Source organism: Euleptes europaea, chromosome 18, assembly GCF_029931775.1.
Source record: "Euleptes europaea isolate rEulEur1 chromosome 18, rEulEur1.hap1, whole genome shotgun sequence".
Classification (NCBI taxonomy): Eukaryota; Metazoa; Chordata; class Lepidosauria; order Squamata; family Sphaerodactylidae; genus Euleptes; species Euleptes europaea.
This window is the reverse complement of record NC_079329.1, coordinates 14,488,141-14,513,661: the sequence shown is the minus strand read 5'-3', so window position 1 is coordinate 14,513,661 and position 25,521 is coordinate 14,488,141. Positions and strand designations below refer to the sequence as shown.

At 49.8% G+C, this 25,521-nt stretch overlaps 1 protein-coding gene across 1 annotated transcript; it reads right to left on the bottom strand.

Moving 5' to 3' along the window:
• Window positions 1–15,137: 15,137 nt before the first annotated feature.
• On the bottom strand, window positions 15,138–24,922 carry SH2B1 (SH2B adaptor protein 1). Its single transcript, XM_056863177.1, has 9 exons — window positions 24,878–24,922; window positions 22,069–22,994; window positions 21,838–21,939; window positions 19,647–19,738; window positions 19,239–19,345; window positions 17,473–17,661; window positions 15,891–16,117; window positions 15,611–15,782; window positions 15,138–15,302 (listed from the first exon to the last, which is right to left on the bottom strand). The coding sequence occupies exons 2-9, from the start codon at window positions 22,915–22,917 to the stop codon at window positions 15,190–15,192; spliced, it is 1,851 nt and encodes a 616-aa protein (XP_056719155.1). The 5' UTR covers window positions 22,918–22,994; window positions 24,878–24,922; the 3' UTR covers window positions 15,138–15,189.
• Window positions 24,923–25,521: the final 599 nt, after the last annotated feature.

The window sequence follows — 25,521 nt, the reverse complement described above, 5'->3', positions numbered from 1 at the left end:
TCAATGCACTTTGCAGCCGGATTTTACTGTGAAACTGCAAAGCTCACTTGCAAACTATTGTTAAAGTGCATTGAAAGTGGATTGAAAGTGCATCATTCAGGATGTGTGAAAGTGCCCTAGGTCTCAGGCAGAAAGAACGGTCTTTCTCAGCACCTGCCATCTAAAAGATCTTTTAACTGGAGAGACCAGGGATTGGTCACATTATCTTTATTTGTTTCCCCATAAATCTTGTCTGCCCCAGATCTATCTTTATCTATCCTATACTGTTTGCAAAACGGGCTATCGATTGAGTAGTTCAGCGAGGAAAACTAGGACGGCGCCGCCCTGCAGAAAGAAAATGAGATCAGCTAGATTTGGAGAAAGCAGCTGTTGTATAACATGTGCAGAATTTCTGCCAAGGAAGAACAGAAAAATTCAAAATGCATTGCCTAGTATCCAGATCACACGAAGTGATGGTATCGCTTTACTCTGCTCTGGTTAGACCTCACCTAGAGTATTGTGTTCAGTTTTAGGCACCACAATTTAAGAAGGATGTAGAAAAGCTGGAACGTGTCCAAAGGAGGGCAACAAAGATGGTGAGGGGTCTGGAGACCAAGTCCTACGAGGAAAGGTCGAAGGAGCTGGGTATGTTTAGCCTGAAGAGAAGAAGACTGAGAGGGGATATGATAACCATGTTCAAGTACTTGAAGGGCTGTCATATAGAGGAGAGTGCGGAGTTGTTTTCTGTTGCCCCAGAAGGTCGGACCAGAACCAACGGGTTGAAATTAAATCAAAAGAGTTTCCGTCTAGACATTAGGAAGAATTTTCTAACAGTCAGAGCGGTTCCTCAGGGGAACAGGCTTCCTCGAGAGATGGTAAGCTCTCCTTCCCTGGAGGTTTTTTAAAAGAGGTTAGATGGCTGTCAGCAATGCGGATTCTGTGACCTTAGGCAGATGATGAGAGGGAGGGCATCTCGGCCATCTTCTGGTCACTGGGGGTGTGGTGGGGGAGGAATATTGTGAATTCCCTGCATTGTGCAGGGGGTTGGACTTGATGACCCTGGTGGTCCTTCCAACTCTATGATTCTATGATTCTATGAAAATGCTGGAAGCTTTCAACACCTGTTTTCCAATAAGACACTTTCTGGTACTATTTGGCTTTGAGCTTTCATTGCCTTTCAGTTAAGCAGGCCCCCTTCTTCTGTACTTTCTCTTCCAGCAGTTACTTATTTTTAAAATAGAGAAACTTCCTTTCTGTTGCAAAGAGGAATTAAAGGCAAGTGTTCTCTCCATGATATTCTTTTAAAGCAAAGCGGAGCAGCAGCCTCAGAGCATCGTCTTTTGTTCCCACTGTAGAAAGCTCTCTTAGGCTGAAACTGAAATAATCACGGACTACACGGTGACTGTAGTATGAAGACATGAACCCTTGTGGGCATTGAGAAGTGGTTTTTGAAGGCTGAGGAAGCCATAGCGAAACGTGTTGGAGAATCTAGACCACGAGTTCCACGTCCACTTCTTCCTGTTCGCCAAGGTGTTCACACAGACTATTTGCCCGTCGTTTGACTCTTACACTTGAGTATTGCCACTTAAAGTTATTTCCTTTCACCGCGGATTACAATTGATTTGCATGTGTGGTTATGCAATGTAGAGTTTGCAGTTACTAGTTCTGCTGCGTGACTGTTATTATTTACAGCAGTGCATGTACTTCTTGGGTAGTTTGATATTGTGAGCCTGCGTGCTGATACATTTATGTAGTATTAGTTTGTTCAGCATAGGGTATTTTGTGTTTATTTTGCAGGTTGCAACCCCCAGGGAACTAGCTGGAGATCTCTTGCTATTACAACTGATCTCCAGCCGATAGAGATCAGTTTGCCAGGAGAAAATGGTTGCTTTGGCAACTGGACTCTATGGCCTTGAAGTCCCTCCCCTCCCCAAACCCCACCCTCCTCAGACTCCGCCCCAGAAATCTCCAGGTATTTCCCACCCTGGAGCTGGCAACCCTAGCTCAGGGTAAGGTCCCTGAGGCCGAGTCATTCAGAACAGGAATGAGCAGGGAGTCCGTTTGCAGAGGGATCAGGGTCAGGTTATGCAACCAGCCGGCTTGGGAAACCCGTGAATTGTATGTGCCGCAAAGAGAGGGTGTTGAGTTCCCTGGGCCCAATAACGAGCCCAGCAGCTGCATCCCTCCTGGGCTCCGGTTACCGTTGCAACCTTTCAAGATTGGCAAAGTCAGCGGCCACAAGAGAGAATGGAAAGGGTGGGGGGGGGAGAAAGGGGAGAGCCGGAGAAAGGGGGGGCCTCCAGGAGGGAGACGGGGACTTTGGGACCACATGCCAAGGTTGCGGCGAGGGAGGGGGAAGGATCGATAAGCAAGGCCTCCCTGCAGTGGAAGCAAAGTACACCTCTTCCATCCGATGTCCGTGGGCTCCTGAATTCCTAAGGACGTGAGAAGTAAGGTGAAGGAAGAGAGATGAGATGTGAGGACAGAATCCGTAGCTTCTGGCTCTCAGCTGCCGTGCCTCTTCTCCCTGAGAATGCTGGAGGCCAATCTCCCATCACTCCACCCAGTGTCATAGGTTTTTTTACCCACACCACCAGAAGTGTATTTGAGCGTCTCAGTTTTTGTGTGCGCGCCCCTCTGAATGCCACTATTGCAGGGTTAGAACTAGAAACACACTAGACCCAGTAGTAGACATCATACCTGAATTATACAGCCAAATACATTGGTAAATAATCTACTTTCAGCATTTTGGGGTAGTGGGGAGACCCTGGTCTTGTGCTGCCGCAGTTGGGAGTGCATTGGCTTTGACCCATAATTGGAATCGATTATTCATCTCGCGCATGCGCTCCCCCAGACATTTGGGGCTCTGGCTGGGAGGACGACCTTGGGGGGGGGGGGGCTTGCTGTCCTGTCCTTGGTTCACCTTGCTTCTCCAGGAGCGGCAGCTGATGAGGTCAGTTTCCCCACCCAGGTTTTGGCTTATCGTCCTTTTCCAGGGCCTCTCCGCAAAGAGATGGGGTTACCTCAGTCCAAGGTGCCAATCCCACAGGCGACTGTGGAAACCACAAAAGCTGAGCTGAGAGGATTGATGGTGTGACGGAGCCTTCATTGTCACCGAGGCCTGGACAAGCACCCTCACAGGTCACGCGCTCCAGTTCCATCTGAGGTTATGTCCCTCCGTCCTCACCCAGAACTCTGTAGTTTCCCCAAACATCGAGGAATCTTGGGAATCCATCGATGACGACGGAAAGGAAACTTGGAATCCTTGAACCCTGTGGGATCACTCGGTTAAGTCGTCACGGGGTTTCTCTCTCACACACACAACCCCCTGATAGCAGAGCTATGACAGCGTCGATTACAAACTCTCCCTTTTGCTGGATTAAGAAACTCCTTTGTAGCAAATATCTTGCAGCTGTCCAGTCCTTCAGAAAGCCGGCCCATCACCTTGGCAGCTCGAGGCCCTTGAATCAGGAGGACCACTTCAGGCCAGCCAGTCTGGGGTGTGTAATGGATAGCGTTGTTGGTCTGTGCCTAGCGAGACCTGGATTCAAATCCCTGTTCGAGTGACAAAGTTCATGGAGGTCAGTCACTGCCCCTCGTCCTAACCTAAACCACAAGGTTGTGGGGGATAAAACAGGATGCCGTCATGTGGACCACCCTGGGTTCTGTGATGAAGGTCGAGCAGTGCATATTCTCTCGATATCTAATTGTAAAGTGGATGCCCCAGTGTGGATGATGAATGCTGGACAACGGGGCCACCAGTAGCCAAGGTAGGGGGACTCTCAGCGATGGAACATAATGTGGCTTTGTAAATTAGGAACAGCCCAGAAGAAAAACAGCCCAATAAGGCCTGAAGAGGTTCCAGAGTCAGAAAATTGAGAGCCATTGCAAGTTAGTTAAAGGGGAAGAGAGGGTAGGAATCAATCTGTCAAGCCCGCCCCCCCCCATTACAGGCTAGAGAATCCTGGAAGAGGATGTAGATTCAAGTCCAGTAGCACCTTTGAGACCAAACAGATTTTTTTTTTGGGGGGGGGTATAAGCTTTTGAGAGTCAAAGCTCCCTTCATCGGATACTGGAAGGGGAGATTTGTGAGGGGGGGCTGTGGTTCAGTGGTAGAGTGTCTGCTTGGCATGCAGAAGGTCCCAGGTTCGATCCCCGGCATCTCCAGTTAAAGGGACTAGGCAAGTAGGTGATGTGAAAGACCTCTGCCTGAGACCCTGGAAAGCCAGCCTGAGTAGGCAATACTGACTCTGATGGACCAAGGGACTGATTCAGTATAAGGCAGCTTCATGTGTTCGTGTGAGGCCTGCAGAAAAAGTGTCCTGTCCCTTTAAAGTGTGATGGGATGTTATTGACCTCCAGTGAAAAGCTTCAAGGGCTCGTTTCCACACATTAACCCTCTATTAAAGGGACAGGACTTTTTCCCCCCTCCAGGCCAACCCTAGCTGGGTGAGATTCCAACCCTCTACCCCAACGATTCCTCCTTACAGGCCAAGCCTTCAGATTTTTTTTGTTTCTAATATGGACAGACATCTCTTTTCTCACAAGGTATTTTCCCCAGCCTGACCAGGATAGCCCAGGATAGCCCAGTTTCATCAGAAGCTAAGCAGGGTCATGCCTGTAGTACTTGGGTGGGAGACCACCAAAGAAATCCAGGGTTGCTACACAGAGGCAAGCAATTGCAAACCACCTCTGAACATCTCTTGCCTTGAAATAATGGGGTCACCATAAGTTATCAGCAATTTGATGGCCAAACCCAATTTTTCCCCCACTATAATAAAACATGGTGCCCAATAGAAAATGTGTGTTTGAATAACGACACTGTGAAGTTGTGGTTCAGAGGAAAAGCAAGGAAAGTCCACACAACTACAGGAATCACTGCTGTACTCTTTTTTTTAAGAAACCTGAGAAACAAACTGGCTCATATCCAACATATGAGAAGGAGGTCCCATATCTTTTGCTGTGCAATTTTGCATTTACTCCATCATAATAATTTTGCAGTTCTTTTCCATGCCTCACCTTAGTTGCCACTTTAAAAATAAAGTTGAAAAACTCTAGCATCTTAAGATTTTCTTTTTCATATGGAAGATGCTCTAACATTGATTTAGTTGCCCTTTTCTGTACATTCTAGATTGCTTCATCTGTAACACATTTGGCGGGAAATATTATATAACAAAATACATGCTTTCTTCCTCATCTTGGTATCCATTGGGAAGCCCCAAATCAGAGTTACTCCCGGGGTTTATACTTTGGCCTTTTATGCAGGGATGTTTCCCCGCGGTCGCCCCCGCTGACTGCTTCGGGGCTTCCTTTCGATTATGCATGCTTGTTCCACCCGTCGGAGGCGACCTCTGATGGACGGAACAGGAATGCATAATCGAAAGAAAGCCCCGAAGCAGTCGGCGGGGATGACCGCGGGGAAACATCCCTGCATAAAAGGCCGTTGTCACCACTAAGCTTGACCACTTGAAAAACATCACAATGTTGCAAGAGCTGAAAATGCCGCTCAGCCGGGCTCCTTTCACATTTGGGTGCCACAATCACACACGCATGTGCAGGAGCCGGGTTTGCTGAGGTCCCTTACCCCAGCATCACTCCAGACCACCCCCCCCCCGTATGACAGGTCCTCTTTCCTCCCCCACCCCAACCATCTCCAGCTACAAGATCCGTCTTGGAGGAGCTGGTGTCCGTGTCTGTCCCCTGCTGGGGCACCGGCTTTTACCCTATAAGGGGAGCAGCTGGGATCTCCTTGGGCCCAAAATAGATGCAGCTGCCGCCTCTGGATTAGAGAGCTCAAGAGAAGACTTTCAGAGGGAAAGGGAGACTAAGATGGGAAGGGGACAGGGGAGGGGCAGAGATTATGGAGAGCGGTTTGATGGACAGGCAGGACAATGGGATTGGATTCGATTAGAGAGACGTAATGGGGATGGAGAAAAAAGTCGGACGGGTCTCTCCCATGTTGAGATTATTACTAAACGAAGCACGCGAACAAGTGAATCTGTGCCTGGTTGCAATGGACTACTTGTCTGGTTACCCCAAACTCCACATGTTGGCCTAAATTAAGGGGAGGGGGGATCAAGCCAGCAGGTTTTAGGTAGGACTGGGTGCATCCCACAACCAAAGCACACAAACACAGAATTTGGTACTGAACACAGAAGTTGCCTTGAGTAGGGTTGCCAGGTCCCTCTTGCCACCAGCGGGAGGTTTTTGGGGCGGAGCCTGAGGAGGGCAAAGTTTGGGGAGGGACTTCAATGCCATAGAGTCCAATTGCCAAAGCGGCCATTTTCTCCAGGTGAGCAGATCTCTATTGGCTGGAGATCAGGGGTAATAGCAGGAGATCTCCAGCTAGTACCTGGAGGTTGGCAACCCTACTTGAGAGTCTCAGCTTCCATTTAAGCTTCCGTTTGAAAAAGGTTTCTAGTCCTTGTGGCTTTGAAGAGTGACTTGCATGGGCAACTGCTGATCAAATCGCAAAAGTCGGTGGGAAAGCAGACGAAAGGGATTGTTCAGGTTTTCCGGTGATCAAGCAGCATTTCTTCAAAAATTTGCTCAAGTCCTTGCCCTCCCTATGGCTTGAAGGAACAGAATAAATTATGCAAAAATCAGTAAATATGTGCAACTATTATTCATGATAAAAATCGCTGAATTTGGACTGCTCTGGCACAGGTTGTTTTAGAAGCACCAGGTGATGTGTGTGGTTTTAGGCTGGACAAAATACAGGTTTGAATTTGGCGCACAATCTGCCCCAGAATACCGGCAGCCTCAGGCCTCACTTAAACACAGCATAAGTGTCTAGTCCTCCTGGGTTTAGAGGGGTGGGGGGGAGGAAGATGTCAGCATGGAGAGAGGGAGGATTTCTTTTCTATGTTTGAAGTATGCTGCTAAACGCTTGAAGGATTTCAGGCACATGTTAGAAAAAGCGAAAATGAAGAAACAGCAAGATTTGATAACTGTTTTGATACAAAAAGAGAAGGGATGATTTGTTCCATTGGTATCACTTGAAGCATATGATCAAAACTGCGGGCAGAATCAAGAAAGATGTAAACAAGCTGGAATGTGTCCAGAGGAGGGGAACAAAGATGGTGAGGGGTCTGGAGACCAAGTCCTATGAGGAAAGGTTGAAGGAGCTTGAAGAGGAGAAGACTGAGAGGGGATATGATAACCATATTCAAGTACTTGAAGGGCTGTCATATAGAGGAGGGTGCCGAGTTGTTTTCTGTTGCCTCAGAAGGTCGGACCAGAACAAATGGGTTGATATTAAATCAAGTTTCCGTCTAGACATTAGGAAGAATTTTCTAACAGAGCGGTTCCTCAGTGGAACAGGCTTCCTCAGGAGGTGGCAAGCTCTCCTTCCCTGGAGGTTTTTAAGCAGAGGCTAGATGGTCATCTGTCAGCAATGCTGATTCTATGACCTTAAGCGGATAATGAGAGGGAGGGCATCTTGGCCATCTTCTAGGCATGGAGTAGGGGTCGCTGGAGGAGGTAGTTGTGAATTTCCTGCATTGTGCTGGGGGTTGGACTAGATGACTCTGGTGATCCCTTCCAACTCTATGATTTGAATGTGCCATCCCATGATCCATTTTACAGAATGTAGACACTGGGGCTCTGCATTAAAGGGAAATAATGGTATGAGGTAAATGGCTGTTTAATCCTTTCCTTGTTGGAAATCATCCCTCCCCGGTGCCTATTTGGGGGGCCTCCTCCATTTTTTGCTAGCAGAAAAAAATGGTTGCCTCCAACTTGCTTTGTTTTTTATTCCCTGATGATAAACCCAGAGCTGGTTCCTCTCTCCCTGCCCCAGCAGCCAAATCCTTTCCCACCATGTGAGCGAACAAACATAAACCACGAGGTCCTCAGATGTCAGCTGGCCAGATTGCCCTGGGTTATTTACTTTCGAACCAGTTGCCAAAAAAGACAAGAGGCAAGGCTGTTCCCCCCCCCTCTTCCTCAGCCTAATTTTTAAGCTGCGCAATTTAGATGACAATACAGCGTTTGCTCTGCTGTTAGGCCCCACCTGGGTACCAGAAATTATATTTGAAGAGTTGGCTACCTGGCTCTTTGCCCGGAGAAGTGGCTGGAATACTTGCAGAGCCAACAATAACCAAGGAAGAGTTGCCAGCTGCTTAGAATCTGGACTTTCTAGCCTTGCCTTGTGCCTTCAAGAACAGATTCACCTCCAATAATCAGTGGGTACAGCGTGTGTGTGTGTGCAGCTTCCGACTCATGGCAACCCTGTGAATGAAAGTCCTCCAAAATGTCCTATCTTTGACAGCCTTGCTCAGATCTTGAAAACTGAGGGCTGTGGCTTCCTTTATTGAGTCAACCCATCTCTTGTTGGGGCTTCCTCTTTTCCTGCTGCCCTCAACTTTTCCTAGCATGACTGTCTTTTCCAGTGAAGCATGGAGATACAGATTTCTCCCCTCTCTGTTACAGCTCTTTCACACATGCTGAATAATGCACTTTCAATGAACTATAATGATTGTTTGCAAGTGGATTTTGCCATTTCACACAGGCTTCACTCGCTGTCACCCCTCCGACGACTTCTCGTCTTTGTTTGGATTATACATGTTGATTCCAACCATCAGAGGTCGCCTCACTCTCCCCTTGCCTTTCCCCACGTTTTGAGGGACCTGTTTTATCTCAAATTTGAAAATGTGGGGAAACGTAGAGGGAGAGCAAGGCAACCTCTGATGGTTGGAAACAGCATGCATAATCCAAACAAAGACCAGAAGTCGTCGAAGGGGTGACAGAGAGTGAAACAGCCACGTATAAAAGACCACAGTAAAATCCAGCAGCAAAGGACATTGAAAGTGGATTGAAAGTGCATTACTCGGCGTGTGGTGAAAGCACCCTTATATTTTTATCCTACCCTCCCTCCAAGCAGCCCGGTGAGGCAAGTTAATCGGAGTGAAAGTTCCTCAGGTTAATTCACCTCACAAGGTTGTGGTGTGGCTAAAATGTAGGCAATATCCAGAGCTCCTTAGAGGAAAGGCGGGATAAAAATTTGATAGGGAGAATGTACGGGTTGGACAGAACCAGCATTTGCGTTGGTGGAAAAGGAAGGAGGGGGGTCCCCTCTGGCCACCCAAAATGGTGATGCTGGGGATTATGGGATCTCCATGGACAAAGGTCAGGTGGGATGGGGGCAGTAGTAAGAAGAATTGGGCAAGACTGAATGAAAATGCTGCCAGAACCAAACCAACTGCTGCTTCAAATCAGGTGTCATTTCCCAAAAGGCAGCAGGAGGATGCAGGACCTGAGATGTTCCCCCCATCTCTGTTGCCCTTGGGTTGTGGGACAGGATGAAGGGGACAGCTTAATAGCATGCATCTTTCACAGGGGGACCGACATCGTTGGGAAAATGGGGGTAGGTCCCCCTGCCAGCTCCAGTTGGGCCGCTTCTATGCGTCCAAAATTGTCAAAAGAAAAAACAGGCTCTGTCTAGGGGCATTGGAGCATCAGTGAGGAAAGGTGGTATTCCAGAGTAAAAAGCTACCCTAACAGTTCAAGTTCCCCCTTACGAAACGTGTGTCTCAAAATTAAAACTTAGCAGAGGCAAAGAAACACATCTGGTTTCCTAAAGCATTTGAATTTTGGGCTCTTCCCTCCTCTACTTGTCCTGTACCAGAGTCGGCTTTGAACTGAAAGGCGGCGGGAGGCAGCAGCCGGCAGGGGACACCTTGCTCTGCCCACCGCAAACGGCTGTGGTCAAAGCGTAGCCCCACGAAGAGCAGCAGCGCCACCTTCGGGCAGAATGGAGGCACACCACCTCCCCAAACACAGTACCTTTACTCCCTTTCCAGCATCCTCTGCTCCTGCCATCTCCTGGGCCTTGCCTGCCAGTGCAAACAGTGGGGGTCCCTGTCATTTATTTTATAAAGGGAATAAAAAATACTGCTCTGCATCCCCACCCCCAGTTTTGCTCTCTGGGCGGCCACATTAGAAAATATTTAACCTCTGATCTTTCAGTTACATCTCTGAATGCCTGTCTTCCACTATGAGCACTGCGTTCCCCTCCACAACTTACATGTGGGGGGAGGAGGGTTGAAGAATTTCCTGGGAAAAGCAGACTAATCAGTGTTGCAGACATGCATGGGGGATTCCCTTCCCCACCTCTCTCATACAGACAGGAAGCTGACCCCTGCCGGGGTCTCAGAGTCAACAGATTCGCACAAGCGACAGCCCAGATGACAGCAGGCAAATGCAAAGTGCCAGGCGAATGTGCTTTCATTCCACCTGCACTGTGCTTGAATCAAACCCCAATTCCACCCTAGTGGCATAACAGCCAATTGGTGAACTCTTCCTCTGCCCTGATCTCATAAGCTACTCTGTTTCAGCCTCGGTCTTCACATCTGGATTATAGGTATATATTACACCAAGCTACCCTACCAGGTTGTCATATGGATTAATGAGAGGATATCAATGAAGTGTTTTGAAAGCTTTCAAGCATTATACAAATGGTAAGAGCCCTGTGGCGCAGAGTGGTAAGCTGCAGTACTGCAGTCCAATCTCTGCTCACGACCTGAGTTCGATCCCGATGGAAGTTGGTTTCAGGTAGCCGGCTCAAGGTCGACTCAGCCTTTTATCCTTCCGAGGTCGGTGAAATGAGGACCCAGCTTGCTGGGGGTAAAGGGAAGATGACTGGGGAAGGCACTGGCAAACCACCCCGCAAACAAAGTCTGCCTAGGAAACGTCGGAATGTGACGTCACCCCATGGGTCAGGAATGACCTGATGCTTGCACAGGGGACCTTTACCTTTTTTTAAAGTTGTATTACCCCTTCTACCCTCTGTACCTGGCACCTAGAGGAACAGTTCTGTGTCAAGATAGGGTATCCCAAAGCACAACGAAAAGAGAAGAATGTGTTTTCCAGGTTCTCCCCTGCCCCATAGGTTTTTTCTTTCAAAAAAGGTAAAATGATGTTTCCTTTATTTTCATACAAACTCCCAAAAAAAGTTAAACAACAACAACAAAAAAAGACACAGATAAACAGTACCTCAGAGCAAATTAAAAAAAGAGAATCGATGGGGGGGAGGGGCCTGAGCAGTCCAACTAGTCCACAGTAGAAAAATAAACCTTAAGGAGAAAGGAGGGGTGGAGAAGGGGCAGGGGAAAATAGCTGAGGGGAGGGGTATATATTCATAGCATCTTTAAATTTACCTGGGGGTGGCGGAGGCTTTGTAGAGTGTGGCCAGGCCCCAATTTGGGGGGGGGAGGGCGTGGGAAGAATAGGAGAAGAGAAAGGCTATAAATATATTTCCGAGCAGGGGAGAGGAGGGAGCCGGCCTCCCCCTTCTCACCGCCCCAAGAGGGGAGATGAGCAGGGAGAGGGGGTTACATTCAGAGACTCCATACATTCAGCGAGAAGAGGGAGAGGGGCGCAAGACACTGTGTCTGGAGTCAGGAAGCCGAGCCTGGGGGGGGGGGAATACCTCCCCCCTTTCCATGTAGTGTTTTTCAGTCATTGCTCCTGCCCAATCGCAAATAGCTTTTTGGGGGGGCGAAGGGGGAGAGCAGGCAAATGCCTTTTCGCAACCAAACAGGGGCTAAAAGTAGTGCATACTGTAAGCCGTTACGGGTTGGGAGGACGAAACCAGGCGGGGGGTCTCGTACCTTCATTTGGGGGGGAGGGGCAAGTGGAAGTGATATTTGCTCCTTACCCAAGGGATGGAGGGGAGGCTGAGGGAGAAAGACCAATCCCCCTCCCCACGCACCCCTCAAAAAGGTCACTGAGGAAAGTGTTGAAGTCTTATTGGGGTTTCCGAGCCCATCTCGCACCTGTGGGTCAGGGTCGGAGCTCCACTGGGGATATGGGGGAGGGCGCTGCAGCGAGGACCGGTCACCTCCTCCAACCCAGACCCAGGGGGGCTCAGACAAACGAGTACTGGTTGTTCACGGCCCTGGCTCGTCCTTCCGGCTCCTCCGGCAGCGGGAGGGCTCCCCCTCCTCTCGCGGCTGCTCCCTCATCCGCCTCTGGCTCCGTCAGGCCCTCCTCCTCTTCCTCCGCCTGCCCCTCGGCCTCTGGCAGTCCGCAGTCAGGGGGGGCCTGAGGTGGCCGAGCCGGAGGGAGCGGAGGTGGCGGTGGCAGGTTATGAGAGGTGTTCGGTTCTGTGGAGAGAGCAGAAAGACACGGACAGACAGAGAGAGGACAGGCGGAGGTTAAGTGAAGCACGGGGCTGCAGGACGTGGTGCGTCGTCCAAGACCCCCACCCTCAAGGTCACCGAATCCAAAACAGGACCCCTCCCCACCCCAGTTCAATTTAAATAGTAGCGGCCGGGACCGCCAATCGGTTAGAACCCTTCAAACACCAGCCTGTGAGGAGAGTAGAGTGGGGGCAACAAGCAGCTCAGAACGCAGCTTTGCCATGTTGCATTTGATGCAGCTCAGGAAGGTCCCCCCCTTTTAAACTGGCTGTGGTGCAGATGGGGGGGGGAAGGCCACCAAGATTATTAGCAAAGGCTGGCGCAGGAAGAGGGGCAGGACGGTATTACTTCCGGGCAATGTGTACATCTGGATTATTTCTTTTTTAGTGGAAGTCTCAATTCTGCCCTGAGAAGCTGAATTTTTGCAAATGACGTTGATTATGCAAATTGCACTGCCCCACCCATTTGCTCACTTGGCATAAATTAATCCTCTGTGCTTCCCTTTTTCTTGCAGACTCTTCCTGGGAGATAACCATCCAGGTAGCCAAATTCTGTCTCCGGGCAAGTGGGATACGCAAACGGTAAACCGAGAGTAGTCCTACTCCATAGATAGCATCACTCCTCTTTTAGCCTACTCTTCTGATTTAAATTTATCATCTGCAAAACCTATTTTAATTCCTTTGTCTGTCTATCTATCTATCTATAAAGAGAGAGAGAGAGAGACAGAGAGAGAGAGAGAGAGCGAGAGAGAGATGATTTCATATCGAAATAAAGGCTGACTGATAAATTAATCTGTAAAATATTGTGTTCAGAATGGTTTCTCACCCCTGTGGATTCTCTGATGTGAAGGGCTGCTGTTTAGCGTTTCAGGCACTCAGAGCCCTGAAGTCCTTGGTGGGTTCACGCACTTAAATGCTTCCCTACTGTACAGTGCGGGAGACTGAAGACTTCCTGGTTTTGAACAAACCAGGGTTTATTTTGGACCTCCAGACTGGGGGTAAAGTGACAAACCATGCTTTGTTTCTTGTCTTTTGTTCTAAAACCACAGTTGAATTCTGGTTCGTAGGCAAGAAACAAACTAGCTTGTGGCCAAGCTGAGTTCAGGCATCACAGCCAAGTGGGGTTTGGCTCAAACCAGGAAGTCTTTGTTCTGCAACTCACAAGCAAGGGAAGGAGGGGGAGAGAGTGTGGGGGGTAAGTTTGTGACGCCTGAAAGCACTTTAACTAGCTGGGGCAGCCCTGGTCAAACAGGCAACGGATTTTTTTTAATGCTCTATTAAACATAATTAAGGCCTTGTAAATCCAAGGGTGGGTTACAAGAGGCATTCCCTCCCTTGCTCTCACAGAGGAAGGAATGCTTCTTCTAGCAATAGAAACCTTGAATTGTTTTATTTGCATTTAGCCACAGATTCATGGAGGATGGAGCTATCTGTGACCACTAATTATGATGGTTCTCTACTCCCTGTAAGGAGCCCCGTGGCACAGAGTGGTAAGCTGCAGTACTGCAGTCCAAGCTCTGCTCATGACCTGAGTTCGATCCCAACAGAAGTCGGTTTCAGGTAGCTGGCTGAAGGTTGACTTAGCCTTCCATCCTTCCGGGGTCGGTAAGGGGGGAGCTTGCTGGGGGTAAAGGGAAGATGACTGGGGAAGGCGCTGGCAAACCACCCCGTAAACACAGTGTGCCTAGTAACGTCAAGATGGGATGTCACCCCATGGGTCAGTAATGACCCGGTGCTTGCACAGCGGACTACCTTTACCTTTTACCTACTCCCTCCAGAGTAGGAGGCAGTAAACCTCTTTATATCAGTTGCTGGGGACCACAGGCAGTCATCCTGCTTGTGGGCTTCCTAGAGGCAACTGCTTGGCCACTGCGTGAACAGAATGCTTGACTAGATGGGCTTTTGGTCCGATCCGGCATGGATTTTCTTATGTAAGTTCCCATACACCTTATCTAAGGCCCAAATGGCACAGCAGAGAGACAGAAACCTCTGACGGTTGGCTTCCCTATTAATGTGCCTACAGCACAGAAGTACCAACATCAAGTTTTTTAAAAAAAATCTTCAAAGGTCAGCCTCCCCCTGCCAGACGTACATTGTAAAAAGTGTTCCATTCCTTGCCCTCCTTTCTCCACAAATGGGACAGCTGCATGGATTCAGCTCCTTTCAGGGGATACCTACCTTACGTTCACATCTCTTTTACCGAGTAGGCAGGTGCTCTCTCAGTTTTGGATATTCCTTTTAGCTCCTCATTGGACAGTATAAAGACTACCAGGGCAGATCAAGGGAGGGTAGGAGCTGCTCAGTTTCACACTTCCTCGGCTTTAAGTCACCCTCAGCTCCTGCCTTTGATCTGCCCCAAAGCAGGGGTTTTTTGGCAATGGGATTCAGAATGGCAACTGCCGGATTTGGCTGGCAGATTGCTTGGGGGGCGGGAGCGGAAGTGGGCAGGAGGAGATTTACTACAGTCCATGGAGTCTGGGTACACTAGTTTGGACTTGACCACTCTACACAGCTGCCGGCACTGCTGGAAAACTCCACCCTGCTCACTGTCACTGCTGACTGGCAGCAGACCCCGGGGGTCTTGTGCAGAGAAAGGTCTTCTCCAACCCTGTTGCTGCCCGAGATCTTTATCTGGATTGAAGCTGGAACCGTCTGTGAACACTCTGTGCGCTCTGCACCTGAGCGATGCCCCCTTCCCTAGTATAATTACTTTAATGTAATATGTAGCACACGGTTACTAGGGAAACGTGGAAGACACCAATGGGGCTTTGTACCCCTATGGGACCTGCTACCAGGTGGATCTGGCCGACAGGAGTTCCTGTAAAACATTGGAATTTGCTCTTTCGTCGTAATTAAAGGGCCAGCTATTGAAAAGGAGAACCTTCACTCTTAAAACTCCCCCCCCCCCGCTTGGCATCGCATAACACGGCAGATGGCGTGGACACCGCACACTCGCACGACCCATGGAGAGTGATGGGCTATGGCGTGGGGCTGTGACACACACGCACACGCTCTCATATCCCTGCCTTCTCTCCCCCCCAGCCCCACCCCCAGTAGCTATTGCACACTTACACGCAGTCACCCGCGGAGGCGGCAGCAAGGATGGAGATGAGGTTGGGGGGCGAGTCGGGGTCCCCACTGAACCCAGACACTGGCGCTCGGCTCCCAGCCCGGTCCCGGCCTGTGACAGAGATGCCCACGTCAGAAACAAGGATATGGGGAGGGTGGGGGTTGGAAGAGGGAAGAGCAGCTTGGAGATCAGATAGATGGGTGTGAAAGGGCTACCTCCCCCCCCCCCCATGTTGGATATGCATACTGTACAGGGCTGGAGCAGAAGACTTGGATTGAGGGGAGCGGGGGGAAAGGGAGTGTGTGTCTGGAGATATGACGGAAGAAGATGGGTGGGAAATGGAGCATGACATGGACAGGGGATGGTGCTCATGTTCTCTCTGCTCTCCCCACCCCGAGCACCGTTCTCCCTGCTCTCACCGTGCAGCCGCTGCGAAGCAACCACGTAGCTGACGAGCGTCACGTCGCTCGAGCCGCCCGACTCGAGGGGGATGGGGTGGACCCGGAAGTGCTCCAGCATGTCAAAGATGGTCTGGAACCAGAGATGCTGGACCCGGCACTGCCCGTCCTCGTTCAGGGAGAGACGGAGGTGCTGGTGACAGGGAAAGGATGGGTGAGAGACCGCTCACGAGACCGCTCTGCCCCGCTTGCCCGCGAATCTCTCACCGATATCTGGGGGGGGGGGGGTTTCGCCGCTCACCTTGGCTTTCCCCTGGAAGTTAAAGGTCAGGACGTATTCGCCACGCCGTGTCTCGCTCTGCCGCACTAAGAAGACGCCATGGCTGCTGGCTCCCCCGGCCAGCACCAGCTGGGCCGCTTTGAGGCGGGACAGAGTGCCGTGGAACCATGGGTACTCGGAGAGGGGGTGCTCTGTGTCGCCAAAATTTCCCCCGCCTGCATCTGGCTCCCCTTGGAAGAGGAAGGAACCTGAGACAAGGATAAAGGCACCAGTAGACTCCCAAAGCTCCATAAACACTCACCTGTCCTGCAATACATTAAACTTTTTCATTCTGCAGACTATCTTGGATCCTTGGAAGTATGTAAATAGCGAAGGGCCTTTACTCTTGCACATTTCAATGTCCTACCTTCAGCCCTCCTGGAAGGCAGGTATCACCGTATTCCTTTTTACCAAGGATTATGTCCATGCAAAACAGAGAAAGTGGAAACTACAGAATGTGTCCTGTTGCACTCCCCTTTCTACGATATAAGATCGCAGTATATTCTCCCCGTTTTGTCAACTTTTCCTGGAAGATCTGAAAAATCTAAAGTTTCCCTTCTCTTAGCAGACTCCTCTCGGGAGATAACCACCCAAGCAGCCAAATTCTGCCTTCGGTCTTGTGGGATTCGTAAACGGCTGACTGAAAATCTCACCCCATAGATGATTCTTCCTCCCCCTCTACAGACCATCTTTCCCAGAATCATCAATATATTTTATTAGTGTAACTTTTTAATTTTTATTCAGAGCTGATCTTGTATCGAAATAAAGATCTGATTTGACTCCCAAAGCCCATCCAGAGAACACCATGCTCTCATCTCCTAGCTGCTCCAGCCCACCAGACTGCTCGGAAGCTAGAAAGAGAATGCAGAAGCAGTGGCTCCCTTTCTTTCTTTCGGATAAAACCATGCAAGTACAGCCAACAAAATGCCATCACCATAAAAACTGGCAAAGAAACAAACGCCTCAAACAAATCAGTGGGACCCAGCAGATAAATCAGCAGAACATGTTAATCCTTGAAGAGCCCATGAACACACATAAAAAAGGGTCTTGTATGCCTTGTGAAAGGCTGCCGCAGGAGGCGCCCTCTGTACTTCCTCTGGTAGATTGTCCCAAAGTATTGGTGCTGTAAACAAGATACAAGAACTCTCTGGGGCAGCAGCAGCAGAAGAGTTGGCTTTTATGTGCCGATTTTCTCTACCTTTTAAGGAGAATCAGGCTTACAGTCGCCTTTCCTTCCTCTCCCCAGAACAGTCACCTTGTGAGGTAGGTAGGGCTGAGACAGTTTGGAAAGAACTGTGACTAGCCCAAGGTCACCAAGCTGGCTTCATGTGGAGTGGGGAAACCAACCCAGTTCACCAGATAAGAGTCCGCCGCTCATGTGGAGGAGCGGGGAATCAAACCCGATTTGCCAGATTAGAGTCCACCGCTTTTAACCACGACACCATGCTGGCTCTCAGTACAACCCCATCAGATGGGAGGGGGGCACCATTTAGAGTCTAATGGGCTGTCCTAAGTTGGCAAGCAGGTTTCTAGGAAGAGGGGCGGTCTACCCCCAAGCCATTACCTGTGGCATCCGGGGTTTCAGGGAAGGCTGTATGGAGGAGGCCAGTAGGAAATGGCCCTTCATCGATAGGCACCCGAGGAGGCAGTTCAGGAGGAAGCAGCTCCATTGAATCAAAGTGTGAGGCAGCAATGGAGACGGAACTGGGGGACATGGAGGCGGACGGGCGATCCATCAGCCCACCATAGGCACCTACAAGCAGGCACAAGTACCAAGTCACCCAGAAATCTCCAGCTTCAAATTAGAGTCACGTGCTGTTGACTATATCGACTCACTCTGTGTAATCTGCTCTGAGTCTCAGTGAGAAAGGCGGATGATAAATAACATAAATATATTTATAATCTGTTTTTTGGGATGGCCGCATTCGCAATACTGCATATTAGTTTTGGCCATCACCTCTCAAGAATGGAACAGAAGTGCTGAAACAGGCAACTGAAGTGACGGAGAGGGTGAAGCACCCTCCTCATGTGGAAAGGCTAAGATGTTTTTGGCTTTTTAGTTTACAGTTAACTAAAGAAGGGACATGATAGAGCTTTATGTTTGGGATGTGGAGAAAGTGGCTGGAGAGAACTTTCCCCTGTCTCCTATAATAGTAGAACCGTGGGCCCTCATGAAGTTAGTAGGCAGTAGATTCAGAACAGGCAAAAATAAGTACTTCTTCATTCAGAGTAATTAACTTGAGCAATTCACTGTCACAGAATGTTGTGATGGCCATTGGTTTTGTTTTTGCCATCAAGGGGCAACTGACTCACGGTGACCCAGTAGGATTTTCAAAGCAAAAGACTTTCAGAGGTGATCTGCCATTGCCTGCCTCTGTGTAGCGACCCTGGTATTGCTTGGTGGCCTCCTATCCAAATACTGACCAGGGCCAACCCTGCTTACCTTCCGAGGTCGGGCTATCCAGGTCACGGGGCCACTGCTTTAGTTAGCTTTTAAAGGTAGCTTAGACAAATCCAAGGAAAACAGGCCCATCAGTAGCTCTGACAACCAAATGGGATGACCATGTTCTGAGGCAATGAGCCCCTGAATAGCAGTGCTGGAGAACAACAAAAGGAGTCTTGGGCCTCTGTGCTGTTGCTTATCAGCCTTTGGTTGGCCACTGCATGAAATAGGATGCTGGACCCAATGGACCACAGGTCTGATTCAGTACATCTGCCCTTAAATTCACAGCTGAGAGAGGTGGTGAAAGATCGCAAGTGCAAGAAATAGTCCCTGGATTCAAACAGTGCATTCCTAAGGAGGGTTACTCCAGTCTAAGCCCATTCATTTCAGTTGGGCTTAGACTGGAGTAACTCTCCTTAGGAATGCACTGTAACTCTCTAAGAAGTATACTAGAAGGTGGTCACTTATTTAAAGCAACCTTTACTGAAGAACTGTAGGAATTTTTACTGTATTAAATTAGAACAAAACGGTATTTGGAAAGGAAATAAACATTTTTAGATGGTGTGGGTATATGCCACAGCAAGCATCATCTTACAAGAGACATACTTTCCTGCATAAGAGTTCTTAGACATTCAGAAAGGAGTATAACACACTGCAGGATCATACCGCTTGGGAGAAAAGATATTATAATGAGGGAGAGAGGAACGGTATGTGTCAGTTCTGCATCACAGAAGGCTATCAGGCACTGCAAAGCCTACCACTAAACAGGTTTCATAAGGCAGCCTGAAGCATACAGGTCTGACACTTAATCCTAAAGATAGACAGAAGTTTTGCTAAGGGAGCGGGAAGGATAGGGCTTTGGGGGTGGGGGGAGGTCCGCCACTCACCTTGGCTAAGCTGTTCACTGCTCTCGCTCGGCACCATGGGAAGCTCCCGGCTGGGCATGCTCTCCGAGTGGTTCATGCAGGGCTGCTCCAAGCTATCAGTGCTCTCTCTGGGGAGGCAAGTTATATCAGCCATGACAGCTAAAACAGAACCTCCGTGTACAGAGGCAATATACCTGAGTACTAAACATCAGGAACAGAGGAACGGGATCAACCTCCGTGCCCTGCTTGTGAGCTTCCCAGAGGCATCTGCCAGTCTGCCATTGGAAACAGAACGCTGGACTAGATAGACCTTTGGATCTGATTGACTCAAAGTATTACTACACAAGAATCACAGAACACCCCTCTCCTTCTTAAAGAACACAGAAGCCAGCCAGGTTTGGCAATCTCTCGGGGCTTGACGCAACGTACCCCAGGCCCATGCATTCCTGAATGTCTGCCAGCCACGAGCGCATCTGTAGCGAGTCAACCGTCTCAAGGATATACTCCAAGGAACTTGACAGCTAGAGCAGGAAGGAGAAAGGCAAAGCTGTAAACATGGAGTGCCCAGGAGGAATATTAACGGCCGACTCCTAAAGCCCCAGCGAAGAAAAACAAAGGAAGCATCCGTCGAGGAGAAAGGGAACCACAGTGGAGGTTAGGAAACAGTTCGTGGAAAACACTACAAGGAACCGCCGAGGCCAAATGCAGTTTTAACAGAAACACTACAAGAGCCGCCACGTATACTAGTACAAGTTGATAAGGAAGGGCCAGTTCACAGGCAAGGGAAGACCATGAGCCAAGCCCCTGTCTGCCTGCTCTGGTATTCAGAAGAAAAGAAGCTGGTACCCAAGGTGCCCTGACCTGGATGGCCCAGGCTAGCCTGATCTTGCCAGATCTCAGAAGCTAAGCAGGGTCAGCCCTGGTTAGTATTTGGATGGGAGACCACCAAGGAGTCCAGGGTTGCTATACAGAGGAAGGCACTGGCAAACCACCTCTGTTAGTCTCTTGCCTTGAAAGCCCCATAAGGGGTTGCCATAAGTCGGCTGCGACTTGACGGCACTTTACACACACACACACCCAAGGTTGGGTGGGATGAAAAAATATATATAAATAACGAAAATATAATTTATTAGAAGCGCTATGTCAAGATTTAAATTATTTTAAAATGTTAAAACAGCACAATGGCATTTCCTAAGGTTGATGTCTATAACCGCATGCCAGACACGTTTCGGCCTGTACGGCCTTCCTCGGTGGTCTATTGAAACCCATGTAAAGCGTGCACACGTTTACAGATAAAAATACATATACAGACAATATCAAACAGACCAAGCATGTAATAGGTTGTATAATATGTTACCGATTACACAAAAACTAGTATGATTGTCTTAAGTTATCCCATATAAAATGTGTGCAATTATCATTGTTTTACCAGGTTGATAATTGCCTAGTCTGTTTTATATTGTCTGTATATGTATTTTTATCTGTAAAAGTGTGCATGGTTTACATGGGTTTCAAACAGACCACAGAGGAAGGCCATACAGGTCGAAACGCGTCTGGCATGTGGTTATAGATATCAACCTTAGGAAATGCTATTGTGCTGTTTTAACATTTTTAAATAATTTTAATCTTGACATCGCACTTCTAATAAATTATATTTTCGTTATATAAACATTTTTTCATCCACCCAATTTCGGGTACCCAGCTTCTGTTTTCTAGGTTGGGTTTTATTCCCTTCTTTTTTCTTCTATCCAAAAGAAAAGAGCCGCTACTGGCAGCAGTGACCAAAGATCTCTTTCAGCAACAAATTATACTTTGTCCTGCTTTATGCGCTTGTCCAGAAGAGCTTCCAAGCCACCACCAATGCTCACTCATGGCTATTGGGTATGTTCTCTGTTCATTCTGAAGGGCGGCGCGCTCTCTCTCTTGAGAAATGGGCACTACTCCCCACCACAGCCAAAGATACAAGAAAAAAATTGCTGGGGTGAGAGAAGTCTGCTTTGGGGGAAGCAGACAGTTCCTGGAATGAGCAAGGCAGTTCTGGAAGAGGGCAGACGTGGTGGGATGCACGCTCAGTTGCAGATTCCTCTTTATCAGAAATGGATGACACAGAGAAAAGGAAGCACGTACTAAAGCCACAGCCTGTATTGGCTGCTGGGGGAAAGAAGCCTGACTGCTTCTTTTGAAAGCTGGTCTCGGCAGAAGAGATACCCATTTTCAGGCATTCTGTTGCCAAGAACCTAATGTGCCAATGGGTTCAAAAAGATTGTAGTTAATGGAAACACAGTATTGCAACCAGCATGGTAACTGAACAGGTTTAAGAGGCACGTTTTGTAGTCTCTACTCAGAATATACTGAGCTTCAACACTTTTTGACCCATTTTCAGGTATTCTGTTGCTGAGAAGCCAATGTGTCAATGGGATCAAAAAGTTTGTTGTTATTGGAAATGCAGTATTGCAACCAGCATGGTAACTGAACAGGTTTAAGAGGCACGTTTTGTAGCCTCTCCTCAGAACACACTGAGCTTCAGCACATTTTGACCAGGTCTACACACCAAATCACAAAGCGGGTCCGAGGGAAGCAGTCGCTACTTTCTCTCTACCCGCCCCAACCGTTTGCTGACCTTGAGCACAAAGGTGTTCTCCTTGTCAGGCATTTCCAGGGGCGTTGTCGTCCGCACGTCCGCTACGCAGGAGCAGGCAATGCTGACCCGCGGCTTTGATGCCTGGTGGTTGAAGGCAGGGAAAACAGACAGTGATGCCGCCCCAAACTGAGGACGCCCTTTGAGCCCAAAGGTGCCCCTCGCCAACTCCATGCCCGCCCCAACTTGATCCACAGACCCCCCTCTGCTCACCTTTGGTGGGATGTAGAACTCCAACAGATAACCCTCCCCCTCCCCTTTTCCTGCCTTGCGCAGGAGAAGGCGGCATTTCTGCCAGCGTGTCCTGGTTCCCCCGCCCGAACCGTCATCGGCAACAATGTAGTTGAGCAGGCCTTCGCGGCGCACGCTCGCCAGTTCGACTCGCGGGGCCGCTGGGGAGGCTTTATTCAGCCGCAGACGCTCAAATCGGTGAGTCCATCGCTCCGAGTCGCCGCCACCCGAGGAGTTGGAATTGCTGTTAGCCCCGGTGGTTGCCTCCTCGCCGACAGGGGACGATTCGGCTGAGGACTTCCACTGCAGGATGCCACGCACGCTGCCTCGGACGCTGCGGCTAACGTTGCGCAAGGAGAAGCGCTTTTTCAGCTTTGGTTTGGTGGCCGCCACGGCAGTCACGGTAGAAACATCTTCGGAGCTCCGGGACTGGCTGCTGGAGAGGCCAGAGGGTGGCCCGAGCGGAGGCTCCACGGGGGAGGCAACCGATGAGTCGCTGCAGGTCTCTGAAAGGTCACGTGCCGAGGAGCAGCCGGTAAAAGGGGCAATGTCACACCGAGGGGGTGAGTCGCTGGCGTAAGCCCGGCTCACCTCTGCCTCAAAATGCTCCAGGAAGTGCTCGGCAAAGCGGCGCGAGAAGGCAGCTTCAGCCCCAGGTGTGGCAAACTGTGGGTTCTCACCAAGGAAGGCCCGGAAACGACGAGCAAAGTCCACTGCAGCCGCACGAGCATGCGCCTCACAGAATTCCCGCCAGCCAGGAGAGGGGAGAGAGACAGGCTCCGTCACGACCCCTCCACCTGCTGGCGACAGGGGCACCGCACTTCCGTTCATGGTTGCCCGGGTGGGGCCGGGTGACAACAAGCCCAGCGCCAGGACTGGGCTGCTGCTGGCACCAGTGGCCTTGTGACCTGCAGGACAGAGAGAGCGACACAGTTATGAACAAATGTGAAGGGAACCACATGATCAAACTGCTACTGCGATGTCATGGAGCAGTAGGGGTGGAAAACCCCACCCATACTCAAGAGAAGCAACAGTACAATAACATGGCTCCAACAGAGCATTTTACCCAAGCTGATTGCCTGCAATAGCACATCCCAGTCTATCTGGGGCTTGTAACCTTGTACAGGCCTCTTTGAAAAATTGAACCAAAAAAGCCCAAGCACAACAGTTTAGAGAAATATGATAGATGCATAAGAGAAGATAAAGGGGCCACCCACCACCAGACCAACTGGGCAATGTCTGGTAGATCACCCAGAACCTGCTAGTTTTGGGATTCTTACAAAGAATTCTGGACTAAATGGATCCTGGTCTGATACAGCACTGCTTATGTGCCTGTTCAGGATACGTATAATGCCGAGTCCTTTATTAGTTACTCCTGAACATGCACTCTTCCTCCATAGATTTAACATACGCAGTTAGAATCACAGTATTCTAGAACATGAGAGTCATGCAGTTAACCGGTAGAGAACAGGGTAAACACTGCAGTGGAATCACAAAAAGAAAGACCCTATACACTTATCTGAGAAGGGGTATTACTCACAAGTGGGAGACTGAGTAAATGGAAGAAAGAAGAACAAATCAGCTATAGAGTCTGGCATTACAAATAGAAATGGGTTGAAGAGGGCACACGGTTCCCACTTCTGAATTCATCTCAGGCCATCACAATGTTGTTGTTTAAACTAAACATGTTCCTTCTCTACCTGTTAAGTATGCCTGGGCCACATCTACCAGCACAAGAGAGAAACCAAATCCTGGCATATAATGGCTACTAAAGATTCGTTAGTATGAAATGAATCCCGCGGAGCAGAGTGGTAAGCTGCAGTACTGCAGTCCAAGCTCTGCTTACGACCTGAGTTTGATCCCGACGAGAGTCGGTTTCAGGTAGCCAGCTCAAGGTTGACTCAGCCTTCCATCCTTCCGAGGTTGGTAAAATGAGTACCCAGTTTGCTGGGGGTAAAGGGAAGATGACTGGGGAAGGCAAACCACCCCATAAACAAAGTCTCCCTAGTCAACGTCGGGATGTGACATCACCCCATGGGTCAGGAATGACTCGGTGCTTGCACAGGGGACCTTTGCCTTTAAAGATTCTTTTAAAAAAAGAAAACTTAAAAAAACCTGAAAGGCATTCTTTTGAAGCCAAGACACAGATACACATGTGTGAAAGTGATAACATGCGGACTGCACACCACCACATGAGTATTTGGCTGTAAACGGAATGGGAATGGAGAAATACATTGAAGAGGGCGGGAGGTTAAATTGGGAGCAACATTTGGGGGCCTCTGGGAAAAGGCACCTGGCACACATATTTTGGGCACGGAGTAGGGGTAGTTGTGAATTCCCTGCATTGTGCAGAGGGTTGGACTAGATGACCCTGGAGGTCCCTTCCAGCTCTGTGATTCTATGGCGCGCACACACCCTGCAGATCCCTATCGGGAGGTGAAAAGCCAACAGAGGGAGGGAGAAAACGGCTTTTCACGCTTCTCTGGGGGGGGGGGGTCAGCAGGCCCAATACAGATAAAAAGGCCCCTGCCCCGTTAAAGGCTGCCTACAATGGGGGGGGGGGGAATCGGTCAGAGGCGGTTTCTCTCGCTACTTACATCAGCGTGACGGGGAAAGCCGCACTGGGCGCTCAAAGTGACAGGAGCCCTCAAAAGGCTCTAGACCTAGCAGCGTTTTTTAGGAAGGCAGGTGGGGGGGGGGGAGAGGAGAAGCGGATAACGGGGAAAGAGGTTCGCCGTATGGGGCGGGGGGGGGAAGGGAGCCGACCGGGCTTCCTACGTCAGTCGCTTACCATCCCGGCCTTGGATCCCTTACAGCCAGGGGTTGTCAGTCCGTCTCTCTCTCTCTCTCTCTCTCCCCCCCTGCCTTTCGCGCGCCACTTCCGCTTCCGGGTCTCCTTGCTCAGGTAACCTTCCTTCCTTCCATTTCCGTCTTCGTCATCAGCCAGAAGGGAAAAGGGCAACGGCTTTTTTTTAAAAAAAAAATGACCATAGAGACGAGCCCCCCCCCAGCGGAAGGCTAGAGGGTTCGCGAGGAGACCCGCGGAGAATCGTGACGACGACGCCTGGTGACGCGTCTTCCGTTCTCCGTTGGTTTGGGGGGGCCCCTCCGCGCGTTGCTATGACAACCCAGGGCGTTGCGCCTGCCAACAGGCCCGGACGCGCCGCCGTAGTTCTTCGGCGTCCCGCAGTCTCTGGTTGCCCAGGTAACGATGCAGAAGCGTCGCCTGCAGCGTTTCATATGGAGGGTGCTGTCTCTGTGCATGCGCAGAGTGCCTTTCCCCGGTAGTGGAATGCGTCACATGTACACTCGGAGCTGCCTTCTACTGAATCAGACCCTTGGTCCATCAAAGTCAGTATTGTCTACTCAGTCTGGCAGCGGCTCTCCAGGGTCTCAGGCTGGAGGTCTTTTCACATCACCTACCTGCCAAGTCCC

Coding starts and splice junctions, on each gene's coding strand:
- SH2B1 (XM_056863177.1), bottom strand. CDS start 22,917: ATGAACGGAAGTGCGGTGCCCCTGTCGCCAGCAGGTGGAGGGGTCGTG. Junction 21,940..22,068: donor AGTTCTACATCCCACCAAAG/GTGAGCAGAGGG, acceptor TTCAACCACCAG/GCATCAAAGCCGCGGGTCAG. Junction 15,783..15,890: donor ACTTCCAGGGGAAAGCCAAG/GTGAGCGGCGAA, acceptor CCCTGTCACCAG/CACCTCCGTCTCTCCCTGAA.